The sequence below is a fragment of the Apium graveolens genome, chromosome 9, assembly GCF_009905375.1.
Source record: "Apium graveolens cultivar Ventura chromosome 9, ASM990537v1, whole genome shotgun sequence".
In the NCBI taxonomy this organism is placed as follows: domain Eukaryota; kingdom Viridiplantae; phylum Streptophyta; class Magnoliopsida; order Apiales; family Apiaceae; genus Apium; species Apium graveolens.
Genome location: NC_133655.1, coordinates 264,906,304 through 264,925,463, shown reverse-complemented (window position 1 = coordinate 264,925,463; position 19,160 = coordinate 264,906,304). Strand labels below are relative to the sequence as shown.

Below are 19,160 nucleotides of genomic sequence, written 5' to 3'. Positions count from 1 at the left end.
ATCTCGGACAAACTGATTAAGCTCGCCGTCTTTGATCATGCGCTCAATGAGCTTCTTGAGGTGATAGCATTCATCAGTGTTATGCCCCTTGTCCCTGTGATAGTCACAGTACTTATCGGGGTTTTTCTTGTGGTTCGGGACCTTCATTTTGGCGGGGCGGACAAATCCTGGCTTGCCCTTTATCTCATGGAGAATCTTGGAGATCGGCGCATTCAAAGGAGTGAACACGGCCGAATCTCTATCTCGACGCCGTTCGGCCCCACGATCTGTTTCTTTCCTTCCTTCCTTTCTGCTATCCCTCCGGTCAGATCCTGATCTTGAGCCCTCATATCTGTCGGCTCGCTTTGATCGGTCGTCCCTTCTTGAGTCTTTATACCCCCCGATACTTTCCATCTTTCGGCGAATATTCTCACCTCTTATATATATATATCATTTAGGGATTTTGGGGGGAAATCGTAAAGATATGAGCGAAGCCTTTTACCTTTATAGGGGTCTAGCCCCGCCGTTAGGAAGCCCATTGCTTTAATTTTATCCAGATTAGTGACCATCCCCGCTTCTTTCTTGAACCTAGCGAGATAATCCCCCAGCTCTTCATTCGCCCTCTGCCGACAGTGGACCAAGCCTTCGGTATCCTTCGCCTTTCAGCACAGGTGCGAGTAGTACTTTAAGAATTTCCTCTTCAACTGCTCGTAAGACCCGATGGACCGAGGCTTCAGGGATTTGTACCACATCGAAGCAGACCCTTTGAGATAAGTCTTGAACATTTTGCACAGCATGATATCGTTGTGGCCCATCCCAACCATCGGGAGTTCATACTTTTCACAGTGGTCCTCGGGGTCTCCTTTCCCGTTGAACTCGCTCATCTTGGGGAATTGTCTCTTCGCCCGGAGGGGGTCGGTACAGTTCAATCTCTTGTGTTACAACAGGTTCTCGATCGGGCCTCCTATCACCGAACAAGGCCTTCTCTAAGTGATTGAGCCTGAGGTGGGATCCATCGGGCTCCTCATCTGAATCGGAAGAGTAAGGTTGCTTAGCCCTCTTCCTTCGGGGATGCGAATCAGATTCAGACTCATCTTCTTCGTCATACGCCCTACGTTCCCTTCTATCTTTATTTGCTCTGTCGGTCTCTTCGGCCCGCATCGCTTCCCTCAAGGCTCGTTCTTGCAGTTCAATTTCCTCCCTCTGCAGTTGCAGGGCTTTCAGCCGGAGCGCATCGGCTTCTCTTTTCTTGGCTCGCGCTTCCGCTTCTTTGTCAATCTGATCAACTTTGGTCTTACCCTTCTCCGCGGCCTTTTCCGCCCGGATCTTAGGAGTAAGGCCTCTTCTTCAGGGGTTAGCGTGATAACCCCTTCCTCATCGACTAGGGAGGATGGTTGTCCCTTGTCGGTGAAACCAGGTGGCGGTGAGTGCTCATGAATTATTTCTGTCATAGTCTTCTCAACTTGTAACTCTCGTACTTCCCACAGACGGCGCCAAATGTTACGCCCAGATCCTTTCGGTCGCGTGAACAGGCTTCGGCTGGATTGAAGATGGCTTCGGCCGTACCTGAAAGTGAAGGGAATGCGAGGGTTTGTACCCCCGATTCACCTCCGGTGTGAGAATCAGAATCTGGCTGTAAAAGTAGGGTAGTAATACAAGAGAAGTAGAGTGTTGAGAATGTGTGTATGTTTTGTCTTACTTCACAAGGGTTTTTATACCCAATCCAGCCATGAATGTTCATCAGTTACAAATCATTAAGGAGGGAGGGAAAAAGGGGCGTTATGTCTCTTGTTTTGTCCAACGGTCCGCGAGTAGTGGGCCTCGGCCTGGGCTTCCGTGGGCCTGGAGGTCCTTCGGCCCAGTAGTTTAACCGCTTAATGGGCCTTCGTTCAATGGGCCTATGACCAACACCTCTAAAACTAAATGTAGGTACCGTATCAAAAATTTTAATATTTCGTATATAATATATATAAATAAATATGAGTATAGATAAAATTTTAAATTAATTTGTATATACATCTAATAAATAAACGCAATCATCCAGCTAAATTTTTGACTTCCGTAAAAAAAACTAAATTCTTGACCTATTTTTGTTGAGAATTTAATTAACCCGAACCAGTAACTGATTCTTCGGAAAGTGTTACATTAAATTTCATAAATTTTTAGTTGTATAGCCGAACTGGGTTTAGGCGGAAGATGGGGAGTTTAGCCAATTAGATATGATACTCAATCTTTTAGGCACAAGAACTAGACTTCTTAAGATGGGGAGTTTAGCTAATTAGATATGGTACTCAATCTTTTTAGGCACAAGAACTAGACTTCACTCCTTAAATGTTGAATGCAACTCTTCTCTTTATATCTTCAGGAAATCATCTAAATCCCCCTGGCGGGCTGCTGCCAACACTTTCTATAAAGTTCATAATCGGACTCCTGATCCATGTTATCCAAAATTTGTTAATATATATTATTTAATAAAATTGATATTATTTAAAAACATGAAATAATTAAGGATAGTAAAGTAATTTCAGCAAGTACTGTCGACCGACTATCAAATTTTTAATATTTTGTGATAATATATACATGCATATTAGTTATATATGAGTTTAAATTAACTATAGGACAAATTTATTTTTTATGAATAAAATAAAATATATTCACAAACTAACTCATTAATTTGAGATATATTATATAAATTTGCTTTAGAAAATGAATATACGGCCCTTCTGTAATATATGAACGGCAAGGCATTCAACTTTGATTTTGAAGTTCTAAAATCGTCGTGTAGCATTTGTTGTTCTGCTTGTATTTATACGGCTTGTTTGTTAGTAATAAGTTGTAAGATATGACCACTTGTTTCTATATTCGTATATCTTCAAAGACCCGAATGTATATTCTTCTCGTTCTTAACACCACAGTAGTTTTTAATTATCGCAGGTACATGTAACCAAATAATGAGGGCATCTTAAAATTTAATATATGGCTTATAGCTCATAAAAAAATTCATGTTGCACGTTATAACCGGATTCCTGTTCCCGGAAAAGTGTGTAAATCTTGTATTATTCTGGTGATCTAGAAGAATACTAACTAGTTAACAGCTGCCATATATATGCATTCCAATCGATGATCAGGGCTCCTGGATTTGGAGGATTTGATGCTCATAGAATATACCTGCGACATTTATTAAAAAATAAATTGTCATATATATAGGGAAATGGGTTCCATTCACATCATAGGAGTTCGAGTGTCATTTGCAAGTCAAACAAAAATAAAATTAGCAAGTTAATTGCAACAGGCACTTTCCCGATTGTTACCCAGTTATTCTCAGTAGTCAAATTTAGATGAAGTGTTCATTTTGGCTGGCTAGCGCATTGTTTGTGCGAATAAAACATCTTTGAAAATGACTAGCCTGCGTACCAAATAAAAAGTCAAGTAACTAATTTTTATCAGCAATCCCAGTAGCTTCGGATCTTGAAAACTCGGATGATAGCTCCAATTCACACCTACCGGTTAAGTGTGACGTTCTTGTCAATTGGACTAGTACAGGGGTAAACAAATGACTAAAACCCAGACTTAAAGTCAACTAGGCGTAGAAAATGGAGAGATTTAAATAAAGCTATTTTGGACTGAATCTCATTCTCATCCGCATAACTGGCAACAGAAAACCAATAAACCATTGCATTTATGTTTGCGTGTTTCTTAAACACCAAATATACATGCACGGTGTAACAAAATTTGCAGTTGAAGTAGTCTAAACCTGATCGCCATTTAGAGATGGGTCATCATTTCTGACAATTATTTATCAAATACAATTTATATGATACACTTCGCCCGGACGACATATTTATATTTGAAGGAATAAGAATGAAAAAAAAAATATCAACCTCTTTCATTCTGTGAAAAACAATAAAAAACTCTGCAATATAAATAATTGATTTTTTTTCCATTGCCTGAAAAATTGAAACATATTATTTTTTACTTTTCGCTAAAATTTCAACAATATAAACCTCTTTCATTCTGCGAAAAACAATAAAAAAAATTTGATTTAAATATTTAAAATAGAAATTTAATAATTCTGAAGCAGCGTGTTATAGAACTTACCTAAGAACATATCTCTGTGTCTAACATATTGGATTTTTGACATTTAAAATCGTTCAACCTATCCAAATATATATAAATTCGTTTTTATCAGATTATAATATACAGCCAGTTCCAAAATAACCATAAACATATACATGTAATAAGTTTAAATATAAAAAGTTTTCCAATCTAGAACTTTTGCTAAATCTGATTTGATATCGCTATTGCTGTTATTTATAATTATCCGAATAGATGATCGCATATTTTAACGCGTGCGGCAATTTAATTAACATAAACAAACACCTATTTACTCCAGGAAATATAAAAGTACTAATTTTAAATCCTCACAGGTCACTCTAAAAATATATAAATCGTGTCAAAGGCAAAAACAGAGAGTTGACGGAGGATGAGTAACCCACGTTAGAAGCAATAAAAAATCAAACGGTGAAGATTTAACGTATCTACATCGTGCACATGCATTTGATATAATTATATAATTGATACAACTACAACCCCACACTCTTACCATATCACCCGTGAAAATAATATATAAACACTATATTTAGGTACGAACTGCAATCACCCAAACAACCAAAACCAGCTTCTCATTTATGGTTTCATCACTCCTTCCTTCATCTCTTCAAACATTTCTATCTATATATACTTTTTTATAGTATCTCGTTATCTCTACATCTACTGCATTAATAGTCTCACGCTTTCTTTATTTCTTTATATATGGTCACGCAATTTTCCTCACTTTCATCTCTCTACGCAACGCAAATATACAATAACTAACTACTAGTACAGCAGAGAGAGGGAGATAATTAGAGACTGAGAGTGAGAGAGATTATCAGAGAGAGACAGAGAGAGAGATAGAGATTATCAAAGACCGAGAGTAGATCAGAGAGAGAGACATAGAGAGAGAGAGAGAGAGATTATTAGAGACTGAAAGTAGATCAGAGAGAGAGAGATTATACAAATATATTGAAGAATGGAAGGTGTATCGACAAAAGTGTACAAGGGACTAAAAGGCTATTGGAGAAGAAGGGGTTACGAAAGAATTAGTGGCCCCGGAAGCCGACGGAATATTCGGGCGGTTGAGTTGGGTTCCGGCGGGTCAACCCGGAGGAAACGGTTTTGGAAGGTGAAGATCAACCGCAAAATAAAGATCAAATGTTTATTTGTGTCACCTAAGAAGTTTTTTAGCGGGTTACGTGACGGTTACGTAAGGATGATGATGCGGTTTGCTAATTCGAGAGCTGTGGGAGTTAGCGGGTACGGTTCCGGGTTCGGAGGTCCAGCATGCTTTGCAACCCGACCCATTAAAGAGTATGATGAGAAAATGATCGTAGAGTTGTACAAGTCGATTTTGCTGGCTCAGAATCAGTTGGTTCAACGGGACGCAGCCCGGTTTGGATCCGAGATCGTTAATTCTTCGACGGTAACTAGTAAACTAACCGTGTAAAAGATTTGGCATTTTCATAATATTTATAATATGCTTTTGTTTTTAATTTGGTGATAATAATATATTATTATTAGATTACAATCTGTGACGAATGGTATTCAAAAAATAATGTTTGGCGTTTATTTTTGTATGCATGTTACATGTAGTTCAAGGAAAGTATGTATATAAATAATAAATTATCATATGATATTTTTTTTTATTAAATATACATACATGTATTATGCCTGTCTTCCGTAAGAAATAAAAGATTTCAATCAATGCACTTATCTTCCGCAAGTGATACAAGAGCTCAATTAATGCACCAACATTTCGTTGGCACGATATACTTGGTATCGTAAATAAATTAAATGTGAAAAAAAAATATAAAAGTAATATTATTTAGTCCGAATTGGTTATAAAAATTTTCATATAAGAGTAGTTCAATATACCTAGCATTTTTCATAATATAATTATGATTACTAACAGGTGCAATTGGTCTTTTTTAACGGGTGCTAAGTGTCGAAATTTCTATTTCAAATCGTTGCAAATGATCGTTTTTGTTTTTCAGACTAAACGTAGATGATCATTTTTGTAGCAGTGAGAAGAGAATGTAAAAGATGTGCTATCTTTGTGCGGTTTGAAGAGAATTACGCCTATTACAATGTTGTGATAGTTCAGGTTATTGATGCAGTACAAAAGAGAAACCGAAAACCTGATTTAGCTAAATAATTAAAGCGGATATCTTTGGATTGTATTTTTGAAAAAGAAAAAGATTTTGGTAAAATGTCAAATTAAACGTGTACTCCATAAGCGTTAGCATTATCGTGTAATAACGAGTTTGCTATCCACTGGTACTCGGTAAATACTTTAAGGAGCTCTAGGCTATACATTAAAGAGTTAAGAGCAGGTTACAGTTAAACCTCGATAAATTAATACTAGATAAATTAATAATCTCGTTAAATTATTATGTCTTAGTCGAAATTTTAAATATAATATAAAATATTATGTCCTAATAATTTAGGACATATTAATCTTATTTGAACTCTAACAATTTATCTTATTCTCATTATATATTTAATATTTTATTATTAAAAACTTACAATATAGGTGTTCACTAGTGGAAGGGACAAAAGTACCGAAATTGCCCCACATACCAGTCATTAAAGTACAGTATATATTAGAGAGGAATGGAGGAAATGTACCACAATCTATACTATATTATAATAACCGGAATGGAGAAAATGTACCAATCTATACTATACTATAATAACCGAAATGGCCTATAATTTGTAATTTGGTTAACCCTCATTTTGGTTATTCCTTTCCATCATTACCGTCGGATCTTGTTCATCAAATAATCAGAGCCATTAGATCAAAATACTAAAAAAATACAGTACACAAGGTCTCAGGTTCGAATCCCGCCAATAACAAACATTTATATTATTATTTATAAAGATACATATAAGTTCTTAGGCTCGAATCTCTTTAATAACAAATATTTAAATTACTATTTATAAAAATATATATAAGTTTTCAGGTCAAATCTCACCAACAACAAACATTTATATTTTTATTTATGAATAGGATCTCATAAATCATATATTATTTATACTATTTGAACTTATCTTAAATTATACATCATGAAATTATAATTATATAATCATTATTTAGTATTTAAGATCAAAATACTAAAAAAATATAGTACACAAGGTCTGAGGTTCGAATCCCGCCAATAACAAATATTTATATTATTATTTATAAAAATACATATAAGTTCTTAGTCTCGAATCTCTTTAACAACAAATATTTAAATTACTATTTATAAAAATATATATAAGTTTTCAGGTCAAATTTCACTAACAACAAATATTTATATTTTTATTTATGAATCGGATCTCATAAATCATATACTATTTATACTATTTGAACTTACCTTAAATTATACATCATGAAATTATGATTATATAATCATTATTTAGTATTTAATTATTTATAAAGAAAAATAATAACATTATATAAAATAAAAATAAAAATATATAAATATTTATTAAGACCCGTGCATCGCACGGGCCGTGAGCTAGTATATAATAAAATATGAAATAGGGTAAGGATAGAAGTGACTTATGTTGTCCTAGTGATATAAGACATCACTGGACATTGTTGAATCAATTTTTTTTGTAATATGCCCTAAATTTCAATTTAGATATTATATAAGGCATCTCTTGGATTTGCTCTAAAATCAAATTAATAGTATCTTTTTTTATTAACCTTTGGATATTTACAAATGAAAAGGATAAATATCATGTAAATATATTATTATTTTTTTCGCAGTAAGATGGTTATTCCCATACTTTTAGTGTATATCAATGCATTATCGCACGATACTGGAATCTGAAATTGTAAAAGAAGTTGAAGTAGAACGCACGATTTAGTGAACCAACATACAATCATGTCATATATATATATTTTTTATATGCCTATAATTTTGAAGAAATGGTCCCATAGATCCCCTAATGCATATGCATTTTTCAGCCAGGATCACTTTAGATAGGTTAATTATCCCCAAATTTTTGTAAGGAAAATTCTTATGCTATCTTATTTTATTTTAAAATTTCATATAGGTTATCAATCTATTCATTTATCCATTCATACTAACTATAATATACGAAATATTAAATATTTGGTTAGTCGGTTGATCATTTCGAATTTTAATTAATATTAAAGTCAAATTTCTCTATCAATTAAATATCTAATATGATGTTTATATTATTTTAATCAATACCGAAGTCAATTTATTCTACTAATCTAATATTTATTTAATTAATTTTTATAACAGTCTTTACTATAACAAATAATTTAAATATTATATAGATATTATAGAATCTATATTTATACTGTCAAAAGTTAATATATCAGAATATAATTCGACTAATTTGTCAGGGTTAAAACAAAATTATCATATTGAACTGACTTAAAAATTCAAAGTAAACTAATAAAAATTAGTTGAATTTTGTCGGTGTAACTAGTCTCGAGTTAAAATACAATAATGTAAACTATTAATTAGGATAAATTGAAGTTAATATTAGACTAAGTATAATTTATATATTATTGATCCAAACTAAACTAACTTTAATTAAAATATAATCATTATTTGTAAAAACACGTAGAAATATTAATAAAATTTTATCGTTCAATAAGTATCATTATATTTTTCAAATATCTTTTATTAAAAATATCATGTACATATACGAGTATTAATATATTTATCACGAAATTATTTCATTTAAAAAATTCAAATGAGCAAATTTAGGATTTCAATTTAAATTACTTTTTTAAAAAAGTTATATGATATTAAAAAAATATCTATGTATCCCACGAGTTTTAAGTTAATAATACATCTACGTTAAAATATAAGTGTACTAAACGTACAACTACAAGTCCAAAAAGTATTGATCTTTGTAAGAAAAGCAAAAGCTGAATGATTAATGATTTTATGAAAATAATCTTTTAAATATTTTCTACAAATTTAAATTGTTTCTTGTTCAAATATTTTAGTTGTAATGTTTGTAAATGTAGAATATTGTTAAGAGTATCGAGAGGATGCAAATTTTGAAAATTAAATAGCTAACGAAATTATTAACTTAAATTATAATGTTTTATTAATAATATACAAGAAATTTAAAATATATGATTATCACTTGTAACTTGTAAGTCAGAAATAAAAAAGAGTCTAATTTGAAAAGAAGAAAAAGTTAAAAGCAAAGAGTATCATTGACAATATTCATTTTATAAAGTCAAGTTTTATGAATACCACGTTTTCGTTTTAGACCACGGAGACCATTTATGTTCTACAACTAAAATCTTGTATAAAAATATTGTAAAACGTATTATTTTAAAAAAGAGTCTAATTTGAAAAGAAGAAAAAGTTAAAAGCAAAGAGTATCATTGACAATATTCATTTTATAAAGTCAAGTTTTATGAATATCACGTTTTCGTTGTAGACCACGGAGACCACTTATGTTCTACAACTAAAATCTTGCATAAAAATATTGTAAAACGTATTATTTTACGAATAATATTCTACAAAGATCATTAATTTATTCAAAATCTTAAATATCAAACATATACCGCATGTAGAACATCACAAAAAGTTATATTCTACGAAACATATTTAGTTTGCAGAACATTTGTTCAAATTGCAGAACATACATATTATACTTATTAAACTTAAACGATCTTCAACAATTTTAATGAATTAGTGATATTCATTGACATACTTCACAAAATAATATATTTCATAATATTTTGATTGCAGAACATAGGTGGTTTCCGAGTTCTCCCATAAAAATGTGGTCTCCATAGAACTTCTCTCTCATTTTATGATATAATAATTATATTGAAATTTCTTTTACTATGTCAGAAGAGCAATCTAATTTTTATAAAAATATATGTAAAATTGTTTCAGGCTCTCCTGTAATTAATATGAGTACAATATATTTGCAGGATGAGTAGAATTTTTATGGCTTTATCACTGTTCGTTTTTCTCTTGTTTGTCCTTGCACCACATTAAATAGACTCCATATAAATGTCAAGAATGGACAAAACTTAGGAGTTGGTAGAAATTTAGAGAGCTGAGGAATTAATACATGAAGGCCGGTACGAGTTAGGTGGGAGGTCATGCATGCCTACCGATCGTATCACATTTCCGACGACAGCTTATTTATAACCTTGCCAAAATTATTTATTCCCTTGGATTAGACAGGATCCTTAATTAAGGACCAAGGTCACATCACCACTGTTTATGGGTGGAAAGAATGATAAGTTGACAATGGCTTATTAGAGATCGCCCCAATCTCATTAGCGGCTACCGGTCCATCTAAAAATGCAACTAATATTTCAACCCCAATGAAAATGCATTTGTTAATTCGGATATGTGGTGGGGTTCTCTAGTTTTAATTGATTGCTTGAATTTGTAGAGCGTACATTTATCTTAAATTTCGTGTCAACCATGAAGTGTCTCTTAGAGCAGCCCCAGCGCGGGGACAGTTGCATACCTAGGGCCACTACAAACGACTTGTCCACTGAATTAGCCGTTGGAGCAAAAAGAAAAGGTGTCCCCGAGGACACTTTCCTGTCCCTGGACAACTTGTTCACTTTCTCTTTTTTTTTATTCTTTAACATGCATATTAACGTATACATAGTAACGTATATAATACCGTTAACATTTCTAAAATTGCTAGCCGTTAAATGTCTACACAAAAATTCTATAAATAGCAGGTCATTTGATTTTTTCTTTACACAACCCACAAAATGAACCCCAAAAATTCCACTTCTTCAAACTCACAAAATCCAAACCCAAATTCTCAAGTTCCAAATGCTCAATTTAACTCAAATTTTCAAGCCCCAAATGCTCAATTTAATCCAAATTTTCAAACACCAAATACTCAATTTAACCCAAATTTTCAAACCCCAAATGCTCAATTTCCATATTCATTTTCAAATCCAAATCCAAATCCAAATCAACAATTTCCATTTCCAAATCCATTCTTTCCATACACTCAAAATTCTCAATATCAATTTCCATATCCTCATAATTTTCAAACATTGGGTTCGCAACTTGGATCCCAAGAAACGTCTATGAATAATCAAAATTCTCCACATTCACAAGTTTCTGCTTTTGATGGTACAAATATTATTGATCTCAATGATGAGCATGATGAATTTGAAAATTCGCGAGAGATTATTGGTCAGTGGAAATGGAGTGAAGATAAGCTCTTGATTAGTGCATGGTTGAATGTATCGATTGATCCTCTTGTAGGAACAGATCAAAAAGCAGACGCATTTTGGGATCGAATTCGTCAATATTGTGAAGAAAGCAATCCCGGTCTCATCAAGAGAGGAGTTCAAGCTATAAAGAAAAGATGGCAACGAATAAATGAAGGAGCCCAAAGGTATGGATCGTGTTATGATCAAGCTGAGCGAAAAATAGGTAGCGGTTCAAATGTAGACAACATCATCGAATTAGCCCATGAACTACATAAAGCAAGATACAAGAAAAAGTCTAATTTCGACAAGCATTGGAGTGAGCTTCGAAAACAACCTAAGTGGAGAACTCCTTCATCCAGTGGAAGTGCGAAAAGAACTAAATTAAGTGATTCGGGAGCTTATTCGTCATCAGCTAACAATGAAACACCGACAAATGATAATGATGTTGCGATGTCCCCGGTGCGTCCTCAAGGCACAAAAACAACTAAGAGAAAATCAAAGGGAAAGGCAAAGGCAGAGATGATTGAAGAGTTAGAAGAAATAAAAGCCGTTGAAAACCGAAGATTATCACTGTTGGAAAAATTTAATGCAAATCACGAAAAGGAGATGGATCTAAAAATTATTATGGCGGACACTAGTGTTATGAATGAGGCTCAGCTTAAAGTGCATGCGACCCTACTTGAAGAAATCATAAGGAAGAGAAGTTAGTTTATTGTCATTTAGTCATTGTCTTTTAGTCATTGTCTTTTACTCTATGTTTTGTAGTCATTGTCTTTTACTTATTGTTTTTATGTCATTGTAAAATGCCGTTGGAATATATTCCTTTGGAGTTTTATATAAGTTCTTCAATGCTGTGATATTAGCTCATTCTTGTACTGCTTTCTTCTCACAAACAAAATCTACACTAAAGCAACCATCATGGATAATAGTTCTGAAGCAATGAAGGATTTCATCAAAGATATGCTACTCGATGATTCTCTACACAAACGACGTATTGAGCTTGTTAACGAAGTATACGGAGAAGGCTCTTCATCCACGCCTCGTAGGATGATACATCGAGATCGTGAATCAGGTCATGAACGTCTAGTGAAAGATTATTTTACAGAAAATCCGGTGTACCCACTAGAAACGTTCCGGCGAAGGTTCCGTATGGGGAGACATATTTTCCTTCGTATTGTGAATGCTATCTCAAACTTCGATCCATATTTTCAGCAAAAAGTTGATGCATTAGGAAGAAAGGGCTTATCACCCTTACAAAAATGCACTGCAGCTATGCGTATGTTGGCCTATGGAATATCTGCTGATGCAGTTGATGACTATGTGCGAATCGGCGAGTCAACTGCTGTTGAATGCTTGAAGAAGTTTGTCAATGACGTGATATTGGTATTTGAAAGTGAGTACTTGCGGAAGCCAAACTCAAATGATGTTCAACGTCTACTAGCAATGGGGGAGGCTCGTGGATTCCCTGGTATGATGGGTAGCATTGATTGCATGCATTGGCAGTGGAAAAATTGTCCTAAAGCATGGAAGGGGATGTTCTTGAGCGGTCACAAAGGCATTCCAACAATTATACTAGAAGCAGTTGCCTCATCTGACTTGTGGATATGGCATGCTTTTTTTGGAGTTGCTGGTTCAAACAACGACATAAATGTTTTAGATCGGTCACCATTATTTGATGAAGTGTTAGAAGGTCGTGCTCCAGAAATAAATTACAATGTTAATGGTAATAATTATAGCATGGGATACTATTTGACAGACGGCATATATCCTGAATGGGCAACATTTGTCAAGACGATCCCACGTCCACAGGGTGAGAAAAGGAAATTATTTTCCAAATATCAAGAAAGCCAACGTAAGGATGTAGAACGAGCATTTGGTGTGTTGCAGTCTCGCTTTGCAATTGTACGTGGTCCAGCTCGATTTTGGGACAAAAATGATCTTGCAAAAATAATGAGAGCATGTATAATTTTGCATAATATGATTGTGGAAGACGAGAGAGATACATATGCTACTCCATTTGGACCTCTACCAATTTATGATGATACAACAAACGGTTTATCACAACCCAACCTTGGCGAGGAACCTTTTGCTCCTTATGAAAGATATATCGAAAGAAATATTCAAATTTGTGATAGACAAAAATATCGTCAATTACAAACAGATTTGGTGGAGCATATCTGGCAATTTCATGATACCACGCAAATGATGTAATTTCTTTAATGATGTAACTTTTTTTAATTCAATAATATTTCTTGTTGTACTAGCTTTTTAAATTATTTGATTCTAAATATTCTAAAATAGTTTGATATAATTATTTAAATATAATATACATATATAATTAATAAAATAAATATATTTATGAAAATGTTTTTTTCATTGCTAATTGAATTGAAAAAAAAAAGGAAAAAACAAAGAAAGAAGCAGCTGTCAAAGTGTCCCTGTCCCTTGCGTTGGACAGAAACGGAAACTTTCCTTTAAAGTGTTCAGCAGGCTTACTTGGCAATATGGTGGGGTCAAAAAAAAGGGAAGTTGTCCCTTGGGGCTGCGGATGCTCTTACTCAAATAGTAACAATTTTGATTTCAATGTTAGAGTACTCGTTCATTTTCTCGCATGATGTATTATTGTGTCTGTTTCGGAAATTCTAAAATAACTAATTTATAATTTAAAATGAATAATTGACTTATAAGTGATAAGTAGATGAATATTTATAAGTTAAATACGTGTTTGGTTAAATGTTAGAATATTTTTTACTTAACTGAGCTAAAATAAATAAATTTTAAATATAATTATCTTAATTCATAAATTTTAAATCAGAAAGACAAGTAAAAACATAAATTTTAAAATAAAAATTAATAAAAAAGCGAAAAATCAAAATAAGTTGAAAAAAAGTACGCCGTTGATAACATTCAACTTATTAGCTTATAAGTTGTAAATTCGACTTATAAATTGGGTCGACAAACACTCGCTAATAAGTACTTATTGGCTTATAAGCTAATAAGTAACTTTTTTTAGTAGCCACACACGCTCATTATCTTTCATATTTTTACTAGATAAAGAGGGTTACCTGATAAATTGCGGATACAAATGTGAATACAGTCACATCTATATTTGAATTATATGTTTAGCAGTCCTATACTTCTTAGCACCCGTGTATAAATCAAAAAGTCGGAAAATTTAACTTATTAACGGCGATAAGTAGTAAGTATATTTCGGGGTAAAATGGCATTTGGGTCACTCAACTGACCGGAAACTTGCAGTTGGGTCATCCAACTCAAAAAACTTTCAATCACATCATTTTATTCTTAAAACTTTTCATCCAGGTCACTCGCCGTTAAATTCAACTTATTAGCTTATAAGTTGTAAATTCGACTTATAAATTGGGTCGACAAATACTTGCCAATAAGTACTTATTGGCTTATAAGCTAATAAGTAACTTTTTTTAGTAGCCACACACATCCATTATCTTTCATATTTTTACTAGATAAAGAGGGTTACCGGATAAATTGCGGATACAAATATAAATATAGTCATATCTATATTTGAATTATCTGTTTAGCAGTCCTATACTTTTAGCACCCGTGTATAAATCAAAAAGTCGGAAAATTTAACTTATTAACGGCGATAAGTAGTAAGTATATTTCGACAATCATTTGGTAGACCTAAGTTTAAAAATTTGGTACTCTCTTATAAATTAGATTAGTGCAATTTATCCAAATTCATTTTGAGAATCTTAATCAAATGGGTTGAAGTGATTTGTAAAATTTTAATTTGACACTCCTATACTTAATTTGACAGTCCTATACTTATTAACGACCGTGTATAAACCAAAACGTCGGGAAATTCAACTTATTAACGGTGATAAGAGCATCTCCAATGAGATTGATTATAATGATTGATTAAAATGGATATGTAAGATATTATGTAAAATTATAATGGTTGATTAAAATGGATATGTAAGATATTATGTAAAATTTGTTGAACCTGTAAGATATTTTGTTTTGATGGTATTGATTATATTGGTTGACTATAATTTAAAAATAGTATGTTATTAATATTTTAGATTGTTATAAATAAAATATATCACTTTAATATGGTAATAACTGATGTGTAATTTTCCTACATATTTTTTACAGGCATGCAGTGGATCGACAAATATAGACATCCATGGGAGGTTGGTTATAATTAGAGATGCGTAAAAAGCCTTTACCTGAAAATCTGACACGGCCCGATCTGATCAAAACCCGGTCAAGCCCGGCCCGGTCAAAGTGCCGCCCGGTCCCAGCCCGGGCTTAGAGCCTCAACGGGCCCTATATTTTGAGGCAAAGCCCGGCCCGGTTAAAAGCTCGGGCTTCGGCCCGACCCGGTCTTTGGCCCGACCCAATTTAAAGCCCGAAAAAACCCGGTTAAAATCTGATTATTCTAATATATTTTGTTATATATTTATGAATTTATGTTTACAATAAATATAAATAATACTTTAAACACGTATATATTTACATTTTCGTGATTAATAATATTATTTATATACTTTATTGCATGACTAATGAAAGAAGATATATTAAGTACACTTGGATAACATTGATAAAACATATTATTCTATAAACATGTTTATTTTTTGACGAACTTAAATGTTTTAAACGAAGTAACATTTTCATAAAATATTCCATGCAAACTAATACATTTTTCCGATGATCTAATCGATAACATATGTAGTCTTCATAATCTCTAATAAAACTCGATCCAATTTAAATTAGAAAAAAGTCTGGCCCGGCCTGAAAAAAGTCCGTTGAGGCCCGCCTCGAGGGCCCAAACGGGCTCTGAAATTTTTGAAAAGCCCGGCCCGACCCGGTCAAAGTCAAAGCTCGAAAAACCCGACCCGATCAAAGCCCGGGGCCGGTGGGCCTTTTGTGCATCTCTAGTTGTAATTATAAATAAGGGGTGGTTATAGTTGAAGTGTGATTTTTTAAAGAGGTTGGCTATATTTTTTATTTCTGGTATGCTAATTCACCTTTGAGCCAAGGCTCTTAATGATTGGACACAGTGGCGGATCCGGGAAATGAGAAATGGTGTGTCGAATATTAAAATTATTTATGTATAATTTTTTTTACTATTCTTGAATATTTTGTATATTTAATTTTCTTAAGTTATGTTTGAATAATTTTTGGTTAAATTGAGCAAATTTTGACCTTAATTTTTCAATTTTGTAGTTATTAAGTAAAAAAATAAATAAAATTATGAAATTATCTTTAACATGTTATCATTTCCAAGTTTAAGTATCCAATATTAATAAATATTTATCTGTCACCGTCAAAATTTGCCTAATTTTAAATAAAATTTAGTCAAAGAAATTAGATAAGAACTTAATAAGTATAATATTATTAAAAGAGAAAAATGTGCCTAAGTACATATATAGAGGCCGCGGGTTATATGAGTAGAATGTGTATTTTTAATCTGTATTTTTAATGGTGGAGTTCTAAATTTTTAATCAAATTCAGTATTTATTCATGAATTCACATTAAAAATCTCTTAATACTCGCTCAAGTTAGGTGACCCACTATTAATAGTAAAACATCATTACTCCAAAATTATTACAACCTCCTACTTTTAATTATGAAGTACAACAAAGTAGAAGAAAAATTGCTTTTAGAAAATGAAGATAACGAGTCTAGGAACATATAATATATTATATTTTATGCATACTTGTTAAAAAAAAAACTTCTTCCCCAAATAATGGCGTGTCATTTGACAAACCATGTCCATATGTATATTCACCACTAATTGGAGATAATTGGAGATGCTCTAAGCAGTAAGTATATTTAGACGATAATTTGCTAGACCTAAGTTAAAAAATATGATACTCACTTATAAATTAGATTAATGCAACTTACCGAATTCATTTTGAGAATCTTTATCAAATGGGTTAAAGTAATATTTGTTAAATTTTAATTTATCAAGACATATATATATATATATATATAAGTCGGTTTCATTTTCATCTCATTGTTAATTAAAATATCAATTATACACTTTACACGTCAATATTTAGGAATTAATTTATAAACTAACCGGAAACTGATGCACAAGATGATAAGGAAATCAAATAAATTTTCACGTACAACGGTGCAATACACTTGCTTTTGGGCTTCAGAAGTTTGATTGGGCTGGTTAGTCGGACTCGATATTTATCAACTAAATGAAAACGCCATGGCCATTTATTCTTACCTACGTACACCACAGTTTGCATGTGTGTAAATAATTACTCCATTTATTTTTATATATATCTATCGTTTAATTTTTCTGCAAGCTCAGGTTATGGAAGAAGGAGAAGAAGATGTATTTTTATATGAAAAAAATAAAAAAGTTAAATAATTATTTTAAAAAAATTATTTTTGTGAATTTCGGTATAAGTTATATATTTTTATTAGGCTAAAATTTTAAAATAATTATTTTTACTAGCCAATCAAAACACTTTGAGATTTGTGCAGAAAAGTCAAACGACGAATACAAAAAAAACAGATGGAGTTAGACCAGGCAACTTTTTGTATCGTATACAAACGTTCCGTGTGCTTTCGTGTATCAAACCTTAAACCCGAACCCGACCCGGATTCGCATTCGTGTACCAATTTGGTGACATTAACCCAGAACTAATATATTCGTGTTTACCCGCTTTAGTACACTAAAGTACACGGATTATATACGAAAAATATTAATTGTTAAAAAATGCAATACATAATTTAATGGTGAAGTGCTCACTCACGTAAGCAAGAAACAATAAAATATATTTTATTTTTTATAATTATATATATGTTATTTAGAATAGATAAAATTCACATTTGGTATTTAATATATATGTATATTATATATTTTTAAAAATTTAATTATTTATTTATTCCATGTACTTTCGTTCCGTGTCGTGTACCAATATTGGAAACCCAAACTCGACCCTAATTATATTCGTGTTTTTTCGTGTTCGTATACTTTCTTGTTCGTGTACCAAATTTTCGAATCCAAACACTAATTATTCGTGTCGTTTCGTACTGTGTTCACGTGTCGTATACCAGTATTGCCAGGTCTAGATAGAGTATATAGCCTCGAGGCCCGAGCAATATAAAATTGTACAAACTCCAATACTGTGCAGTTTGAAAAAATCGATGAGTGGTCAATTTAGTTTAATTTGAATGCTTTCCTTTTAAAGAAGATCATTGTGCCAAAAATCTGAGCAACTTATAATTTGTTAACCGGAGAGCATTAAGGGGTCAGCCATGGCACAGTACAAAATCTCATCTTCGTTAAAGGAGGAGTTGGTCTTTAAGGAATGATGGAGTATTTGTTATTGTCTACTTAAGGAATAGTTGTTCTTCCTTGAAGAATCCATACAACAATAGCAATTTTATCGCGAGCTATATGAAATACAACTAATATTTTGAATATAGGTTTAGTGGTATCAAATGCTAGTGTGATATTGCGGCTCCATGCAAAAAATGAATGTTAATAAGTGTAATACTTTTCTTTAACCGAAGAGTCGCTACTCCTTTAAGTAGACATTGAAGATGGAAGAAAGAAAAACAAGAACCCTAATTGACAAAGAAAGAGAATTAGGAAATGGAGTAAAAAAACATGGGTTGTGCTTATATAAATTGATTTTATATTGGTTGGGTCGGATCAAAATTATCCCAGCTGACGTGTTCATGCCGCATTGGATCCATTGAAGCTAACTCATCAAGCATCGTCATCTTTCTGTCTATTTTTTAACGTTAGTAACGACTAATGCCATGATTGCAAGTTTTTAAGAATGAAATGATCTGATTGCAAGTTTTTTGACTTGGATGAATTAGTTTCAAGCTTTGAGATGTTAAGAGATCAAATTGTCATTTCACCCTTTATTTATATCGA

The 19,160-nt window shown here is 32.6% G+C and overlaps 2 protein-coding genes across 2 annotated transcripts; both read left to right on the top strand.

The window, feature by feature from the left end:
• The first annotated feature begins 5,047 nt into the window (after window positions 1-5,047).
• LOC141686273 (uncharacterized) lies at window positions 5,048-5,521 on the top strand. Its single transcript, XM_074491316.1, has one exon. It carries the CDS (start codon window positions 5,048-5,050, stop codon window positions 5,519-5,521), a length of 474 nt encoding a protein of 157 aa, XP_074347417.1.
• Window positions 5,522-11,137: 5,616 nt separating this feature from the next.
• LOC141686272 (glutathione S-transferase T3-like) lies at window positions 11,138-11,974 on the top strand. The gene has a single exon (XM_074491315.1). It carries the CDS (start codon window positions 11,138-11,140, stop codon window positions 11,972-11,974), a length of 837 nt encoding a protein of 278 aa, XP_074347416.1.
• The last annotated feature ends 7,186 nt before the right edge of the window (window positions 11,975-19,160 follow it).